Here is a 17,539-nt window from a genome sequence, read left to right on the forward strand (position 1 = left end):
CCCACCCGTCTCACCAGAATGACGACAGTGCTATCAGACAAAGATCTTGGCAAGTGCATCTGCGCCGGCGCTGGCGATGAAGGGCTGTGAAGAGTGGAAGGCCACGTCATGAATGGCCTCATCGTGCTTCTTCCTGTGGGCTGTGATCTCCTGCACGCACGTCCTGTTGTCCAGCATCCACAGCCGCACCGAGCAGTCGTGGCCTGCAGGGGCCGCAAGCAGGTGGAAACAAGGGCAGCAAAGTTGTGAGGGAGAGATATCACTGTTGAGTGCCATGTGAAGGAGTCTTTCACATTTACAAGCTAGATTAAAGAGTTTGAGAAGCACTTTTAATTCATTCCCGAAAAATAGCCACTTGTGCACAGAATGGACTCAGTATGAAAACAAACTGGTGTGTTGATGTCGAGCATTTTTGAAAATGATGCAGATTATCTTTATCCTAGAGGAAGGCTGATTCTAAGACGGTCAGCTAAATAAGGACACAGCAAAGCTGAGCGGTACTCACTGCCAGAGATGAGGTAAGTGCCTTTAGGGTCTGTAGTAAGACAGGTGACTGCATCCAGGTGAGCCACCATTGAATGGACAACTTTACCTGTACAAACACACAAATGAATCTTATTCAGACGCATTCATATCCCAGAAAAATGTGAGTCATCAGAGGAAATTAAGATGACCCGCAGAAATAAAAACACCTTCAACACATACCTGTCTTATTGTCTAGGAAGCGGATGGTGCGGTTCTCGTGTGCAGTGATGGAGACAGGCTCAGATGGGTGACTGACCACTCGGTTGATCAGCTCACTGCCTGCAAATGAAGACAAACAACTCCATCGTAATGTAATCTGTTTTATCTATTCCTCTAATTATCATTTTTAACAAGTCTCAGAACTGGTGATGTTATGTGTGATGGAGAGTCGACTGTTATTTGATTCAGAACATACCATCCTTGGTCTGTGTCTCTAGCGCAGTGATGCTTTGCTCTGTGTTGAGGTCGTAGAGCAGTGTCTCACCACCGTCGAACGACACCACCACCTGGTTGGGGTCCGTAGCCACAAAGGCCACTGAGGTGGGTGTTCCGTGCTCTGAGAAAAAAAAGCAGGAGAAGATGAAGTTGTGGAGCATGGACACAATGCAAAAGTAAAATCTATGGATGGGGATCGTGAAGATCCAGCACAGATGTCTACCTCTCTCCTTATTGAAGACAGACAGGCAGGGAGCCGAGTTCTGAGGGTCCCAGATGCGAATGGTGCCATCGGCTGAGCACGAGGCAAGACGATGATGAACTGCCGAGTAAGTGAGACCCCAGACGCTGTCCTCGTGGCCTGCTAATACGCTGCTCTCGATGCCAGGATCTGGATGGACAAACACACATATTAAAAAAAAAACCATGAGGAAAACACTCCTAAACATTATTATTACTCTGTGATTGCTAAATACTCAGTTAGAAATACTGACCGTAGTTATCGTAAGGATCCACATTGAGGTCTGGCATCTTCCAACACCTGACGGTTCCATCCAGACCTCCGCTGTAGCAGGATTCTCCATCCTCGCCCATGGTCAGTGACAGAACAGCGCCACTGAACAAAAACAGAGGCATTCGTGTATGTCAGTGACAGGTTTGTGCACAAGGTGTGAATTTGTATTTGTGTCAGACTCAACTCACCTGTGCGCTCTGAATGTATAGATGGGCTCGACATCCAAAGCTGCGTTCCTATGGAGGGAAACAGTCTGTTTTAATTTGCTCCTTAGTTTTATTTCTTTCTTATTTTAAATTTGTGCATTATCTGTCCTACTGCTCCTTTGATATCACCTGTTATATGTATAAAATGTGCTGTATAAATGTGTTCCTTCTCCTCCATTTTCTTCACTGGAGTCTTGAGGGTTCTTACTTTTTAGAGTGCATGGCCTTGTTGAGGTTCCACAGTTTTAGTGTTCCATCCTCAGAGGCTGTGAGCAGCACCGCTTGGCTGGGGTGAAAGGTCAAAGCGCGGATGGCATCAAAGTGGCTGCGTAGTGTGAAACGAGGGTTCCATGTCTTCTTAAACTCCTCTCTGTTATCCTGCATCTGATACATATAAAAGTCGTAGTGAGCAATCACATATTTTGAGTGTGAACATGTAGGTTGTATTACATGTTGTGTATTGACCAGAGCAAATGTGTAATTACATCCATGGAGAGATCGTTGTCATTGGCAACAGTCAGATCAGCCAGTTCACCAAGGTTCATGTCCCCGCCTCCGACAGCATCCATGATGAAGACGTCAGAGGAGAAACCCAGGGCGCCACCTGCGGGTTGGAGGTGGAACAGCACAGGTTTACTACATCTTGACAAAATGTCATGGCCCTATAAATACAGACTGATACAATTGTAAATACAGCAATGAATCTTGGATCTCTGTGGCAAGAGTCCATTCATCCTGTTGCTTTACTCCCACACTGTGCTGTGTACCAGAGGAAATATTCATAGGTGTAGGAGCAACTTTGTAAGTGTAAGACAGCATCCAAATTTAAGATTTTACTAAGCTCCAATCATGTGTGTGGGATACAGGGGAGACTGAGGAAGAATACTTTGGAGGTTACAGTCTATGGTGTTCTATGGGGCATATTTGGTGGGGAAGTCTTACCTTCCCCAGAGCGAGCCTGTCCCGATACTGAAGGGGGCGGGGTAGGCTTAGGAGGGAAGTCCGACATCATGCCTTGTAACTTGTTCCTGCGGTTCTCTGAACCCGGCAAGAGGAGAGAGACACAAAACATCCAGTCATGCAGAGAGGCGGAGGAAGGACGGAGAGGCCAACAGACGGACAGATGAGAGACAGACGGATGTAGACGGAGGCAAGAAGATAGACTTCATTCTTTAAATACATAACATACACTCACACAATTTTACAGATTCTTTTTGTGAGAGGATGAAATCAATAAGAGCACAGGACTACGGTGTAAATATGACTCAAAGAATGAAATGCGGATATATAAAAAGAGAAGGCAGCATGCGTGACAACCTTTGAAATGACCCAGGACCACAGAAAATACATCTACAGACAGAGATGACAGCAACACAGCTCTAAAGAGTCACAGACTGACAGCTCGTGAAACAGGACAGAGAGACAGGTGGTTGGGAAAAGAGGCTGGTTTTATTGACAAGAAGAGATGCCAAGACACAATGAGAAGTAAAAGATAAAAAGGTGAGCAAGGAGGGGTGGGGGGTCGGGGTGGGGTCGAGTGGGCAAAAAAGACAAATACAGTGGTGGCAGTGATTCTGGCAGTGCTGGTGCTGATGGTGTTGCTATGGCAACAGCGTACCTAACTCCCGTCCGTCCCCCGAGATCCGGGCCTCTCCCGCCCCCTCCCCATCCTCCCCCGAGCCCAGGAAGTCAAATTCTCCGAGGGCATCTTCTGAGTCATCTTCGTCTTCCTCATCCTCTGGGTCAAGGTCTGTGGTCATGGGCTCCGACCCCATCTGGACATGGGAGCATAGCAGAGAACATGCTGAAGTACATGACAAGTCATGAGTAAAGTTTAAAGTTTATAGTTGCCCATTCTTTAAGTCATTCAGCTCCACCTTGTTTCATTTCTCATCACTGCTCGTACCTTTACACGTGACTTTTTGTTCTTGCGCGGTCCATCAATGCAGTCAGTGGCCATGCCTTGGAAGTCATCTTCCTCGTCACTGTCGTCTTCATCATCATCCTCGCAGCCATGTAGGAAGGGGATCTTATCCAGCACTGAACCACCCAGACGCTCCTTAGAGCTTTCCTTGCCCGCATTCCTACAAATAGACGCATGACGTTAGAGTCTGTCCAATCCATGTTAATATTTAGGACAATATCGTACAATGTGATGAACTCAGTTATACTGTATAACACCATATTATTGCTGTCATTACAGTACAGTTGTTTTTTTATATCATAGACAGGTTTTAAGTTTTATGGGTACAGGTATCACTTTTTAAACTTTCCTACTTGGAGCAAACATTAACGTTTCTGATAAAACTATCTTTGGTTAAAAATACTTCTGTTCACAGATTTCATCTATACATGGCAAAATATGTGCATGTATGACAGGTACATGTATTTGATGTGCAATGACACACAGCCTTAGCAAATCTCTGCTACTTTAGACTTTAGTCACCTGCTCATTTTCTGTTTGGTAAATTTATTTCTAATTTCTGGCGAGCATATCAGTATTCCATTCACTTACACATAGAGAGAGTGAGAGTGTCTGCTTCCACTGTCTCACCTCTTAATTTGTTCCTCTATCTGTCTGACCAACAATGACTCTCCACCTGCCCGGGGCTCGGGCTCGGCGCAAGTTTCACTGGGTGGGGGCCCGTTAGCCTCGGGACTACTTCGCCCGAGCAGGGAGCGCACGCGCTTAGACCGCATGTCCAGGATGGTGTCTGAATAGCCCACTTCCTCCAGATATCTGCATTCACAGGAAAAATAGCATGTAAATATAAACCCACAGCCATATAAACCAATCTCCCAGATCACAAGTTGTTCAAGTACTGATAGAACCCATTACAATGGTCCTGAGATAAAAGGAGCAGTTGACAGAGAGGTCTTACTTGCGTAGTAGCTGACGTCCCTCTTTCCAGGACATCTGATTGGCTGGCTCAGAGTCTGACTCAGCTGGCCCATTGGGAACTACAGAAAATAGATTGGTCAATAGTGATGCAACAGCAGGGCATGAACAGAAAAGGAGAACAGCAGAAACTTTCAGCAGAGAGAGACACGACAGAAGAAGCTGTCCAAATAACAGAGCACATAAGTGTTTGGTTAAACATACGTTGGTCTGCCTCCGTCTCTGGTTTCTTGTCTCCGGGACTCTGGTCGTTTCCTGTCTTCAGCTTCTGGTGCTTAGCCCTGCAACCCCACATCAGACAACATGGGGATAAGTATTATGAGCAAATATTAGAAAGAAATCTCTCACCATCAAACCACTACATCTAAAACATGCAGATGTAAGGACACAGGAACAGAAAGAGAGAGTTTCCTGACACTTGTCATACCTCTCCTGTTTGAGGGCATACTCCAGCATTTTGATCCGCCTCACCAGGTCCTGTTTCATATTCTCCTGCCCTTTCCTCTCACCCTGCAGGAACGCCACCTGAGCCTGAAACACACACACACACACACACACACACAATGGTAAGGAACACACACCAAGTACATTTAAAAAGGTACTCACGTGGCACAATCACACACATAAGCATATAAAAACACCAAATCAATCCAGATTGACACTATGACTCAGCCATAACTGAAGTGAATTGGACAAGAAAGCATGTCCTTGCTCAATTAAGGCTAAAGAGCAAAGCGTTTGATATCAATAGCGATCACAAGGAGAAGAAAAAATAAAAGTTTGATGTGACAAGTATAGCAAACATGACTTCTGAGAACCCTGAGGAGTAAGTAGAGGGTTGTGGACCAGTCTCTTATTTTTAACTTCTCCTAACCGAGGCCTCACTGCGCATCTGCATGAGAGGAAAAACAAGACTCAGACCAGCCAAATTCAAATACCCTCTTCTAAGACACATCCTTCCTTTGTGCGCTTCCTCTCTCATTTTACATCCGTTTCCTTCCTCACCGAGCTGATAAAATTCTTACCTTGAGGAAAGATATGTTCACTGCCTATTCTTGTCAAACAATTAAGAGATTCTGTGAGAAAAAAACATGATAATGGACAAACGGACAGTGACGACACTGTAAAGACTGTCCTTAGACAGGGTGTCCCTTGGCTAAAACACCATATGGCAAGACTTGACAAAAATGTGAAAGAGTTGTTAGAGTGGATAAGAAAGATTTTAGCTGTGTTTTTTTTACTACCAGGTGATGCTTCACAATTGGGGGGGCTTGAGCTGTGATTCAGATTAGGCAGCAAACATCCTGCCCTCTATTGGTTGGAGGAGAAAAATGCCCCCGTGGAAAAAAGAAAATCCCAGTTAAGAGTAAGCTAAGGTTTCTTCTGTCAGGATTTGCATGCAGGTAATAGGAGGCAAAATAGTTTTGTGTCTCCACTCTCTCTCTCTTTCCCTCTCTCTGTGCCAAGGGGTGCTGGAGCATTAACAGTGCTTGTTTTACAGTCCATTTCTCCTCTGCACGCCCCCCCTGTCCGAGTCCATGAGTCTGCTCCCACACGCTTACGCAGTTCTGTAAAACTAGAACAGTCTAAAAACACTATCTCATGGGGCAGGCACTCGGTCTACTTGAGAGGGTAGTCAATCACCCAGGAAAGCACACACACACACACACACACACACACACACACACACACACACACACACACACACAGTCACGTAACCAGCTTGGAGGTCTAGTGGAACACAGGATAATCTGCCAAGCAAACCTTACTACTGCTGCTGCTGCTGCTGCTGAGTAATCCTGATTAATGCAATGTGATTTTATATGCTTATCTGAGAATTTTGGAGATAATTGTCAGTGGTAGCATGTCAACACTGCAGGCATGATCTAAGAGGTTGTGAAATACAGAAAACTTTACGTGGTTTATACTTGGGCTAACCTAAGAGGAGCAGTTGAGTTCTTGAACATTATCTAAGGCCATTTAAATGAGTGAAATAACTTATGACTTAACCATGTTCGTGTGTACAGAGCACTGACAGGATAGGTTGAACAGGAATGTATTTAACAAGCTAAGAAGACACAAAACACAACAACCCTACTTGGCCTTATATAAACTGCTTTGTAATAATATATCATTTGCTGTGGTTAGGTGGTTGATAAAAGCAGCTAGCTAGCTGAGTATTTCCAGCTGCACACAACTAGTAATTGTGCAGTTGTTGTGTTTTGTAATGGCAGATGCAATACTGTCTTTGTATAGTTCACAGAGGCAGAAACGCTTGTTCCAGTCTGACATAATCAGACATAAATATTAAAGTGCTAAAATACAAGAAAAGCAGAGCTCGGCTGTGGTGCTAACTGTGTAGCGTCATAGTGTGGGAGGTTCGGATATCAGAAACAGCATGTACATTATATACTGGGCACTAAAAATGAACACAGCCTCAAAAATCATCTTCAAGGTTAAAATATATATATATATATACACACACACACATACACAAGGGTAAGATTCAAGCTTGACCTTAGCCAGCCACAATAATGACAGTGAGATGTCCCATTAAACAATGTAACTGATAGTGTGGTCTGCTGTGGGTCAAGTAGAGGCCATCAACTTGGGTAAAATCAGCCAAACTCAAGACAGGGGCAGAATGTAATTAAATAAACACATCTTAACCACAGAATCCTGTGTGTACTGACTCATCAGCTTTTCTGTGAGTGTAAACACCATTGGCCAAAAATTATAGCGTGACAACTGCAGATAGCTAGCTGCTGAGCTTTTCACCTTGTAAATACTTCTTATGTATAATTTCTCCTGAAGTGAACAGTGATGCACTCACTTAGCTTAAAAACAAACAAACAAACAAACAAAAAAACTGAACTAAATCCTTCAATCCAGCAAAGTGCTTTGTAATTTCCACCTCTAAGTGGAATGTATCTACTTCACCCTTGAGGGGAAGGGCATGCATTTTTACTCCTACTCACATACAGACGAGCTACAACCTGCTCAGACACACAGATAGCCATCACACCCCTGTGCGCCTGTCATGCTGTGTTCCTAGAAGGAGTCTCCCACCAGAGCCCAAAGCCTCAAATCCCTAACACTGCTTTGTTGGCCAAGATAGAGACGGGGCTGTATGTGTACACAATCGAACGCCCAAATAATCACATCACAGTGACAATGCGCACTGTAACTGCCTTTTCCTGATACATAAAAGCAGCCAAAACAGAAGGATTAGTGCATCAAAGGGTTCATTGCTGTATGCCATTCTTTCTCTGACCTTGTTTTACTTGCTCTTCTTTTCTACAGTATTTCTCTTTCAAAGTGGTAGGGTCACATGGTTCAGTGGATAAAACACGATGTCAGGAGCGGCAGCACACGTTTGCTGTCTTAGACACAAGAAAAAATGCAGCTTTCTATGTATCAGCTCGTAGGTAAAATATCAACTGTTTCATCGGACTAAGGCGATTAATTGAGGAGAGGTCACCTCTGTACCATTTTCAGCTTTAACTGGTTTTGTTATTCTGCCTTCTGACTGGTTCAGATTGGGACATGCTTGTTTTCACTGTGTGTGGGACCCGGGCCAACAGAAGTGAGACAAAGCAGCCCATTCAACAGCTAATAAAAGGTGTTCTCATCAAGAGACTGACACTTAAAATGGATGAGACAATCACAACAGTTGTGGAGCAGCAGGTCAAAGGGCATGACAATATTTATGGAGAAAGTTATACTGAGGTAAAATATCTTTCCATCTGTAAAACCAACTAATGTCAGTGGGTAATGAAATCATCAGTAAGTCTTTTGGGTGTCATTTGATATAGCCCTGCTCACTCTGATGGTGCAGTTATTTTCTTTGTATTATGTTGTAAACTAACAAAGCCTAAAGTACAAAGGAACCTTGTTGCGAGCAAACCTGCCGTGCCATCTGATCTCTCTTTCCTGTGGGTGGGTTTTCCTCCATGTGGCCTACTGCCACTGACCTTTCCAGAGTTTGTTGTAGCATGGAGAGCTGACACATTTAGCCTATTCTGTCAGCCCCTCTCTACTAGCCATAGAACAGGGTCAAGGGCAGCTTTCCTCCTCCACTGGCCACCCTCCATCTTCTCATCCCTTCATCCCCATGAGAGAATCCATGAGCAAACAAGTAGAGCAATGAACTTTTCTGGGACAGTGTGCTTTGATGGAGTGTGATTAGAGTGCATAGTGTGTGTGTGTGTGTGTGTGTGTGTGTGTTTGTGTGTGTGTCATTTAGCTAGAGAATAACATCCCTAAAAAGTTGGGCTTGCTGCCTAAGTTTGACCAGAAGTTGTTTGATAATCATTAGAAAGCAAAAATTACCCGATGTCATGAACATGTTTCAAATCACAACATTTACAAGATTTCAGCAAACGCGACAGTGCAGAGCAAATTATATATAGAAGAAAGAAAGGTAAAATACAAAATATACAAATATAAATATGTAACAAGAATGCTGCAAGTCTGTGTGGGCGGGAGGCACATACTGTAATAATGCCGTACATATGGATGTCATATGTGTTTCATGGCTGAGAGCGCAGAGCTATTAATTAGAGATGTGTACCCAGGGGCCCCATGCGCCACACTCCGCAGGAAGTGATGTCATCTGGGTCACCAGTAATCTATTCTACACAACTACTGACACGGTTAATAAAATTAAATAGCTGAAAATGAGAAAAATGCAAAGAGGGAGAGGTAAAGGTCTGCCCTTTTCCTTGTAGAATAAGTGCAGTGACTTGGTTTGACGTCTGCAGCACAGTCTGATTGTCTATTAAATTAAAATGAGGATCATTATAACAGGCTAATTACTACTGGCTTGTTCTGACACAGTGCAGCAGTACTGTGATTCGATAGAATACACTGGAAAAAAGCTTCTTAGGTGTCTGAAGGACGGAGGGACAAGGCCACCGCCACCTGTCCCCTGTGCTGCTGTCCCCTGGTTGTGTTGGGACGTCCCACCTGGCCCAGAGCAGGGAGGGCTTTAATTCCTGGCCTGTCACTGGAGACACAGCACCACAGGTGGCCTTTTACACTGAAAGAACACTCACAGACGGCACATGTGTTACAGTGTCACAGAGACACGCTATGCTACAGACACAGACATTCACACTGCCACACAAAGAGTCTCATATTTGAAAGCTGATAGTGTTAATGTTTTTCAAGTTTTGGTGATGGTTTTCTTGCTGCTGACAGATTTTGCATTCAGCTTCCTTACTAGTTGTATGAATGGCATAAAAGCACAAAATGTCATGCACAGGCGACACATGAGCAGACTATATTATGGACACATGTACAGTATGTTGGTAACTGTACAGGACATTTCCAGGGGGCATGCTAACTGGCATGTTGAGAGGCCTGCGAGCACGATGGCAACAAAAGCCAGAGGGATTGGGGCCTGTGGGTGCTAAAATGTAAGCTAGGTCAATTTTTCAGCCTGGCACTCCAGTGATCCTTTCTTCTCTCAACACAGGACATGGTGCTAATTGTACCCATGAAACCAGATCATGTGCAGCAAATGTGCACACGTAAACAAAGTTCCATAACAAGCACTAATGGCATGTTGGACACTGTGATGGCCTGCTTCTGACTTCCATACCCACTCTTCCCCACACGCGCCTATAAAAGCAGCAAGCGCGGCCGGTTTGTTATTGTTCATCCATATTTTATCATGCTCCTATTTATAACTCCATATGTTTGAGTTGGGGGCAAAGCAAAATGACAGACGATATGAAGATACTGTACATCTTTTTCTTGTGGTTTTGTCAAGCCCATGAACTCCAGAAGATACTTCATCCTGATTACAAGCAAACTGTGGCTACAGGAGGAAGACCATATATGGATTTAGAAATGAAAAGGTGAACTGTTGTTCATTCCAAACGCAGAGCAAAAACAACACAATAACACTTTGTATGTGTGTATGTTTTCCTAACCTTTCTTAATCCTGGAACAATTTGATGAGTAAGCACAATCTTGCACAACAATGCTCTGCCCTAACGCAGTTACACACATGCATGTAGGATGGTTGAATAGTACAACCTCTGTCTTCTGCTGTTAGCCTCCGAATAACTGGAGCTATTAGGGAACTGATGCCTTGCTCAAAGGCATTTTCTATGGCATTTACACAGCTTTTTCTAGGCATTTCACCGATTCAAACTTATGACCTTTAAGAACACAAGCTCACTTCTCTAACCTAAAGGCAGATAACACTAACGTGTTTGTAAGTGGCAGGTCATTTTATATAGTCATATTTTTTTTACATTCAGCCAGGATTGACAAGTAATCCTCACTAATTTAGTTGTAGATAGGATGGTACTTGACTGACAATAATCTCAGTCAAATGATAGTATGAATGAAATTGAAAAATACGGTTGCATTTCATACATTTCAGGCAAGTTCCAACACCACACTGCTGATTCATCCATCTGTGCGACAGGCCCCAGTTCAAGAATGTTGATTTCCTGTCAATATCACCAGATATTATACATATACATATGTACAGAACTGTGTTTACACAGACAGACTCTTTACTACAGACCACTGTCTGTTAAGATTATGCCTCAAGGAACTTCATCCGAAGGGATTTTGAAGTAAGACGTGATTTACTGAAAAATCTAGCTGTCTGGTGTGCATGGAAGGAGCGGAAGCCTATGTTCAAAGGTCACCCTGAGCACTTTCTCTCACTGTGCCAATTGTTTTGTGAAGACAAAAAGCAATATCTTCAAACCTGTCCTCATTTTAAGGTGGCATTTAAGGACACTACTTTGACAACTCTCAGTAACTATCGCTCTCAAATTCAGTGATTACAACAGGGAACTCAAAGCTGTATGACACTGTCTTGTTTTAACCACAACAACCACAGATCACTTGATATGTCCCTGTGGGCTACGGAAATCCAATTGTTGTCTACTTACAAACTATGTTTCCACATAAATGCCAAAATACAAACTACATTGAAAGGAGTCCGGTCCTGGCATGTCTTTGATGTGTACCTGCATAATAAAAATGACAAGGAGACACAACAAGGTAGCCACACCTAAACAAAATTACCTGTCATTTTTATTTTCAGGATACCTTGCTTGCTTTTGTTGGCTGACATAAACCTATATCATATCCTTATTTCCTGGAGTATATCTTTGTGATTGTAACTGATTATACCGGAATTTGAAGGCCAAAACGCAAAGATTACTGCTTTCTGAAAATAGTTTATTTTATGTTTAAAGCTTTCAGGTGGGTGTTTGGTCTTTGGTGAGCATCAGCTGGAGGTCATAGATTCCCTGTATTTTCATTAACTATGTAGTAATAATACACCCCGGTCAATACAATATGATAAGGTGCAACGTTAGCCCGTTAGCATTTTGTCATCCTGAAACTGACTGTGGGGCATGTGTACTGTCACAAAGCAGCACTGAACGGGCTCCTGCAATATCCGTTCTGGCCTTTATTCGGCGTTAACGTAACAGGCGCAGGCTAAATAATAAACAAATTTACCCTGAGTTCGTCTCTCTCAGCCTCCCAGCGGTATTTTTCGGCCTGGAAGCGTCCCCACTCGTACTGGATGAAGTGCAGGATCCCAGGAAGCGTCATACCCGAGTCCCCGTCCTGCGCCTCCCGTGCCTGCGACGATCCGGGCATGGCCCCGGCTGCTGCTGCTGCCGCCGCGGCTGCAGCCATCGCCCCGGTCGCCGCAGCTGATGTCGCCTGGCCCGGTGCTGCTTTGGGCCCGTTTGGGTTGCGCCCCGTTCCGCTGCTGCTGCCGCCGCCTCCGGAGTTCGGGTTTGGTCCTCCGCCGGATCTGTCCGCCTCCATTTTAACCGTTCAACCTTTCGCCAGGATAAGGAGGTGGAAACGGGCAAAGTAATAAACAATAATAATAAAAAAAACTACCCCGTTCCCTTCTTCCAACCCAGCAGCACTTCACTATAAGCTACCCTCCTTTCTTCCTTTTCTCACACGCACGGAGCAAAATTACTATTCAGTTGGTAAAATACTACACTTCCGCTTTCAAACATTCAAGATAAAACCCGACCAAGCTGTATACTTGTAGCATTGTGGCCGGTTTATTTACCAATGCACAATATTTAATAGAACTTCTTACTTGAAAACGGTTGCTAAAGCAACATCAAGATGTGGCAATTAAATGTCTTTCGCTCAAAACAAGCGTTAATATTTGGTTTGCGACTCTTATTTTGTATATCCCGGATCTGTTTCCTCCTCCTTGTGTTTGCTATTGGAAATGCCCGGTGCAGGTGGCAAATAAAGGGACATGTTTTCTGTAATACACAATGAATACGTCGCTAGGGGAGTTTATTTCCTGCCACTTTATGAGCAGGGATTTATGACGACAGTGAAGGTAGCTAGAATTACCGACAACCTTATTTCCGGTTTGAATTTTCATTAAGAAATGTCCACAACAAAAGTGGACTATTTGCTAAGTACAGCAGCTGCATGAAGTTCCTGGCTGGATGACTGACTCCTTCACATACAGAACTCTGTAAGCTATAAATGTCTGCCAGATCTCTCATGTTAGCATGCCAAAACCAGAACTTTATTTAAAATCTTTATCAATTGGACTTGAATACATCAAACTTAGATTTAATTATCCAGTTGCATTTTTACAACCCTGGCATTAATATCAAGCTACCTATTAAAGGTATGGCAAGCAACTCAATCTCATACATAATTTAGCAAAATCTGGAACATTCGCATTTTAGAAGCAGACACCTTGCAGGTGCAAGAAAGATTTTGCTAATGGACAAATTATTAACACGTAGTAATATCAATCTTTATTTTCTCCGTTTTAAACCAGATGGGAGTGAGGGGCTGGATACAATACACTAAACATTTGTGTATATTAAAATTACATAATGCATAATAAATCAAATATTGCAAAGTTGCAAAGAAAAAAGCAGCAGTACAGATCCTGGTTAAAGATTTCAGCTTTGGGTCCCTTGGCAGCCCTCTGCTCCTAATTAAAAGCAGTGGAGACATGTATAGACAGTTTAATGTAAAGAGGCATGCACCTTTATGCACATTTTTAACACAAGTTTTTGGATATAGTTGTATTTATTTTATTTTATTGACTTATTTAACAGGGACAGTGCACATTAATAAACATTACTGTGAATGAGCCAGAGTAAGCCAAGATGCCAATTTTTCAACTCTAGTCACCTTAAAACAGAATGTGACAGTGTAAGATTAAAATGACAACGTTATATATACAGTTATATATACAGTTTTTTTTTTTTACTGTTAGTTAAGTATGTAATTTAAGAGACAATCTCACAAAAGCTTCAGGTTCTATTTCAGGGGAATATTAATGTTGATAGGGGCTTTTTGTTTTTTTTTAAAGATGGAGCTCTTACTCTGAAGGAATCGAGTCGGAAGTCAGATTGTTGTTGCTGCGGGCAACACAGACTGTAGGCATGATAGCTTCATGGTAGATTCGCCCAGTCGGGTTTCATGCTTGGGCTTATGTCAGGCCACATAGTGATGAAATATTTTTCCGCGCTTTGTGTGTGTTAAGTTGTGGGTTTCTTCTTAAAATGTTGGAGACTCGATTTCGACCACAACTGCAAAAAACATTAGCTAACAATACAGATTAATATCTGTGTTTGTTGCTACCGGTTCAGCCAGGTTTGCCCCCATGCTACCAGAGATGGCTGAGCTGGACCACCATGAAAACCAGATACAGTACAGGTTAATGGGTTTAACGCTGCTAGAGTTTCTAATAACATGTCAAATGTATGATGTGACGAGCTGCTTCATGCAAGTGACTGTCATGTAAAGAATTAAGTAGATTAATCCAAACTAAGGTGAGTTATTGTCATGAATTTTACCAGCCTGTTTTTATTGATTGGTAATGCTGCTAGCCATGTTTTATTTATAAAAGGATCCCTTGCATGGAGCTATGGCTGTCTTACTTTTACATTTAAAGGAACTAATAATGGCTAGCTAATCAAAGTAGTCTCAACTGTCCTGTGTGTCATTTTAACACAGCATGAAATTGCATTATACAGTTACAGCATGTTTACAGTGTTATGTACATGTAAGCCTGTGGAATTAAAACAAAAACACTATTACTGCATCCTAATATTTTTTTTGTCTTTCACAGGTTGTATTCAACTCTCATTGCTCTACTCTTACACCAATGGGGACCTAAGAACAACCATTGGATTTCTTAATTGAAACCTTGATTTTACTGCTGGGAGAAACTGGAAGGTAAACGCTAATTGCCATGCGTATCAGTTTCTGCCAGGGCCTGTTAACTGGCGCCATTATCCTCAACCTCCTCATTCTTTACTATGTGTCCCGGGCCCAGCAGCAAATGATGGAGAAGAGGAAGGAACTTGGTAGGGGTACAAGGAGGGCTGCCCTACCAGCCTCTGGTCTTGGGGGAGGCCTAGGATTACTTGTAGGAGTTGGAGGGGAGCCTGGAGTGGTCGGAGTGGAGGGACACAGTCGTGGCCCACGCGTGACCGTTCTTCTGCGGGAGTTTGAAAACTTTGAGAATTATGTCGGGGATGTGGCTAATTCCTTCCTCCGTCAGAGACCTGAGCTTCCCTTCCTGGCTGTGGCTGACACGTCTCCATACCCTCCCTTGGTGCTTCCAGAAGGGGCTCGGCTTCTAGTGCTCTCCCCCAGCCCTGACCAGCCTCCGCAGGCTCACAGGCCGGAGTTCCATGTCCAGACGGAGTTTGTTCTCCTAGTGCCTGACGGGGTGGAGCTGGAGCAACCACGGGCTATCGAGAGGCTGATCAGGGAGTTGGAAGGTGAGGGAGGGGGGCCCGTGAGGCTGGTAGCTGCACCAGTGCTGGCTCGATCTGCTGTGCAGTGTCTCCACCTGCGAGTGAACCTCAGAGAGTGGACAGCCACCTATTCGCCGGCTGCCTCTGGGAGCAGCGGGAGTGTGTGTACGGCTTTACAAGGAGATGCAGTTGTCCTCATTCGCACTGAGGATCTTTTTAACCTCTCTGTCCCTCTGGGGCGGCCCCTCTTCTCCTCGCTCTTCATTCAGACTGCCTTGAGAGGCTGGAAGGTTAAATTGCTGGAGAGCCCCTGTTTCTCCGCAAACCACCGGCCCCTCTTCAGCTCCGCTCATAACCAGTGGAAGGCAGACACTCGTCTGAAGGAGGCCACCGGTAAGCTTATGAGGAGCTTTGGTCTGAAGCGCCTCTTGCTGCCTGATGGGAAGGAACAATGGTATGGTTGCAGTAAAGAGACACCTCGCTGCTTTGGCACTGTGCAGGATGACACTCCAGACTACCTTTATCTGGATCGCTGGACACCACCCTGCTGTCTGCGAGCACTCAGGGAAACCACCAAGTATGTTATCAATATCCTAGAGAGCTCAGGTGTGCGCTACTGGCTAGAAGGGGGCACTCTGCTGGGCGCTGTCCGCCATCAAGACATCATCCCATGGGATTATGATGTGGACCTGGGCATCTACCTGGAGGATGTACCCAACTGTGATCACTTGAAGAACCTGGACTCAGGCTCTCTTGTTGATGCTAACGGCTACGTCTGGGAACGTGCAGTGGAGGGAGACTTCTACAGAGTACAGTACAGCGAGGCCAACCACCTGCATGTTGACCTGTGGCCATTCTATCCACGTAATGGCGTCATGACAAAGGATACTTGGACAGAGCACAAACAAGACGTGGAGTTCCCAGAGCACTTCCTGCAGCCGCTGGTGCCCATGCCCTTTGCCGGCATCACTGCTTACGGCCCCAATAACCACAGAGCGTTCTTGGAGCTCAAGTTTGGAGAGGGGGTGATTGAGAACCCCCAGTACCCCAACCCCTCAAAAAAGAGACTGGAGAGAAGCAAATTATGAGAGACGATAGAGACTTATAAGCTATTTTATGTGGTACTGTAATTATTTACCTAACAACACGGGAAACACGTCTAAAACATGATACCTGGAAACTAATATGGTGCCAAAAGGACTACATTTGCTGTTCATTTTACCACAACTATATCAGTAGAAAACAGTATAATCACGTCTGGTCAAGATTTCTCCCTATTATCAGTATTTAGATGTTAAGTCTAATGTTGGACAGACTTCTCATCCTTTGTGAGTGAGAGATTTATTTGCAAAGGTCATGAACGCTTGAAAAATTTCAATCCATACCCGTGTGCATTGACACTAGGCATACCTTAAAGAGGGACTGGTTTTACTACATGGTGTGCTAAATCTGTATGTGTTGTACAATAAAGTTTAAATATGATTGCTGTAAAGGGGGTACATACTCTTTAGTTATAAGTTTCAGTTTACAGTATCTTAAGCAGAATTTAAGGTATTGTACAGAATTAATTGTGTTACATAAGTGGCTTTGCCCTAACAGGTGTTTTATAAATCTCTGGACTGTGTTGCATTGTTTTGCACTGATTATTTCAGTTTTGCAGTTAATAAATGAATGTTATGTATACTAATGCTATTTGGTACCCAACAACTATAGCGAGCAACTCTGTGTGGTGAAATGAAATACGCTCCTTCATCCTGTTGTTGGCATATGGTGCGGATGAAATGTTCCTCTATCAGGCCTTAGTATTCAGTTCAAAACATAACACTATGACTGAATTTGTAAATGAATATTAACCCTTCGCTGAATTATGTGTGTTACTACTGAGCATCCATTAAGTGTTGACTGAAATGGAATTTCAACTCAGATTATTCAAAGGAAACATTTAGAAGGGTACCACATGTTTACTGTGACGTTGTTACTTGTGTGTGTGGTGTATCGAGGTGTAGCTCCATTTCATGTACTGGTAAAATAAAAGGAACTGGAACTGTTTCATGGCTTTATTTTATCCATTTGTTTTGAAGGCAGAAAACAGAAAATGTAAAATAGCTGCTGCAAATCTTGAACACTAGGTGGCAGAGTACACCTATTTATTCTACGGCTTTTGTAACTCCTCTAAGCTTGTGCATTATGCTGTGGTCACCCTTAT

The 17,539-nt window shown here is 43.7% G+C and overlaps 2 protein-coding genes across 2 annotated transcripts in view; one reads left to right on the forward strand and one right to left on the reverse strand.

Moving 5' to 3' along the window:
* The window catches only part of strn4 (striatin, calmodulin binding protein 4), a 16,361-nt gene extending 3,773 nt beyond the window's left edge, over positions 1-12,588 (reverse strand). Inside the window, exons 1-17 of the mRNA XM_023407556.2 lie at positions 12,077-12,588; positions 5,007-5,110; positions 4,784-4,860; positions 4,563-4,641; positions 4,235-4,420; positions 3,587-3,764; positions 3,299-3,455; positions 2,623-2,718; positions 2,166-2,284; positions 1,889-2,064; positions 1,663-1,710; positions 1,455-1,576; positions 1,184-1,351; positions 941-1,081; positions 706-804; positions 506-592; positions 15-203 (exon numbers count right to left, since the gene is read on the reverse strand). Of these exons, the coding sequence (XP_023263324.1) occupies positions 34-203; positions 506-592; positions 706-804; positions 941-1,081; positions 1,184-1,351; positions 1,455-1,576; positions 1,663-1,710; positions 1,889-2,064; positions 2,166-2,284; positions 2,623-2,718; positions 3,299-3,455; positions 3,587-3,764; positions 4,235-4,420; positions 4,563-4,641; positions 4,784-4,860; positions 5,007-5,110; positions 12,077-12,394 (2,325 nt within the window). The 5' untranslated portion in view covers positions 12,395-12,588 and the 3' untranslated portion in view covers positions 15-33. The remainder of the gene's footprint in view (positions 1-14; positions 204-505; positions 593-705; positions 805-940; positions 1,082-1,183; positions 1,352-1,454; positions 1,577-1,662; positions 1,711-1,888; positions 2,065-2,165; positions 2,285-2,622; positions 2,719-3,298; positions 3,456-3,586; positions 3,765-4,234; positions 4,421-4,562; positions 4,642-4,783; positions 4,861-5,006; positions 5,111-12,076) is intronic.
* Positions 12,589-14,003: 1,415 nt separating this feature from the next.
* fkrp (fukutin related protein) lies at positions 14,004-17,382 on the forward strand. The gene is made up of 2 exons (XM_023407557.2): positions 14,004-14,400; positions 14,700-17,382. The coding sequence occupies exon 2, from the start codon at positions 14,823-14,825 to the stop codon at positions 16,419-16,421; it is 1,599 nt and encodes a 532-aa protein (XP_023263325.1). The 5' UTR covers positions 14,004-14,400; positions 14,700-14,822; the 3' UTR covers positions 16,422-17,382.
* Positions 17,383-17,539: the final 157 nt, after the last annotated feature.

Source organism: Seriola lalandi, unplaced genomic scaffold (genome assembly GCF_002814215.2).
Source record: "Seriola lalandi dorsalis isolate HSWRI2012SDOR001 ecotype SW California unplaced genomic scaffold, Sedor1 jcf7180002054338, whole genome shotgun sequence".
Classification (NCBI taxonomy): Eukaryota; Metazoa; Chordata; class Actinopteri; order Carangiformes; family Carangidae; genus Seriola; species Seriola lalandi.

Coding starts and splice junctions, on each gene's coding strand:
- fkrp (XM_023407557.2), top strand. CDS start 14,823: ATGCGTATCAGTTTCTGCCAGGGCCTGTTAACTGGCGCCATTATCCTC.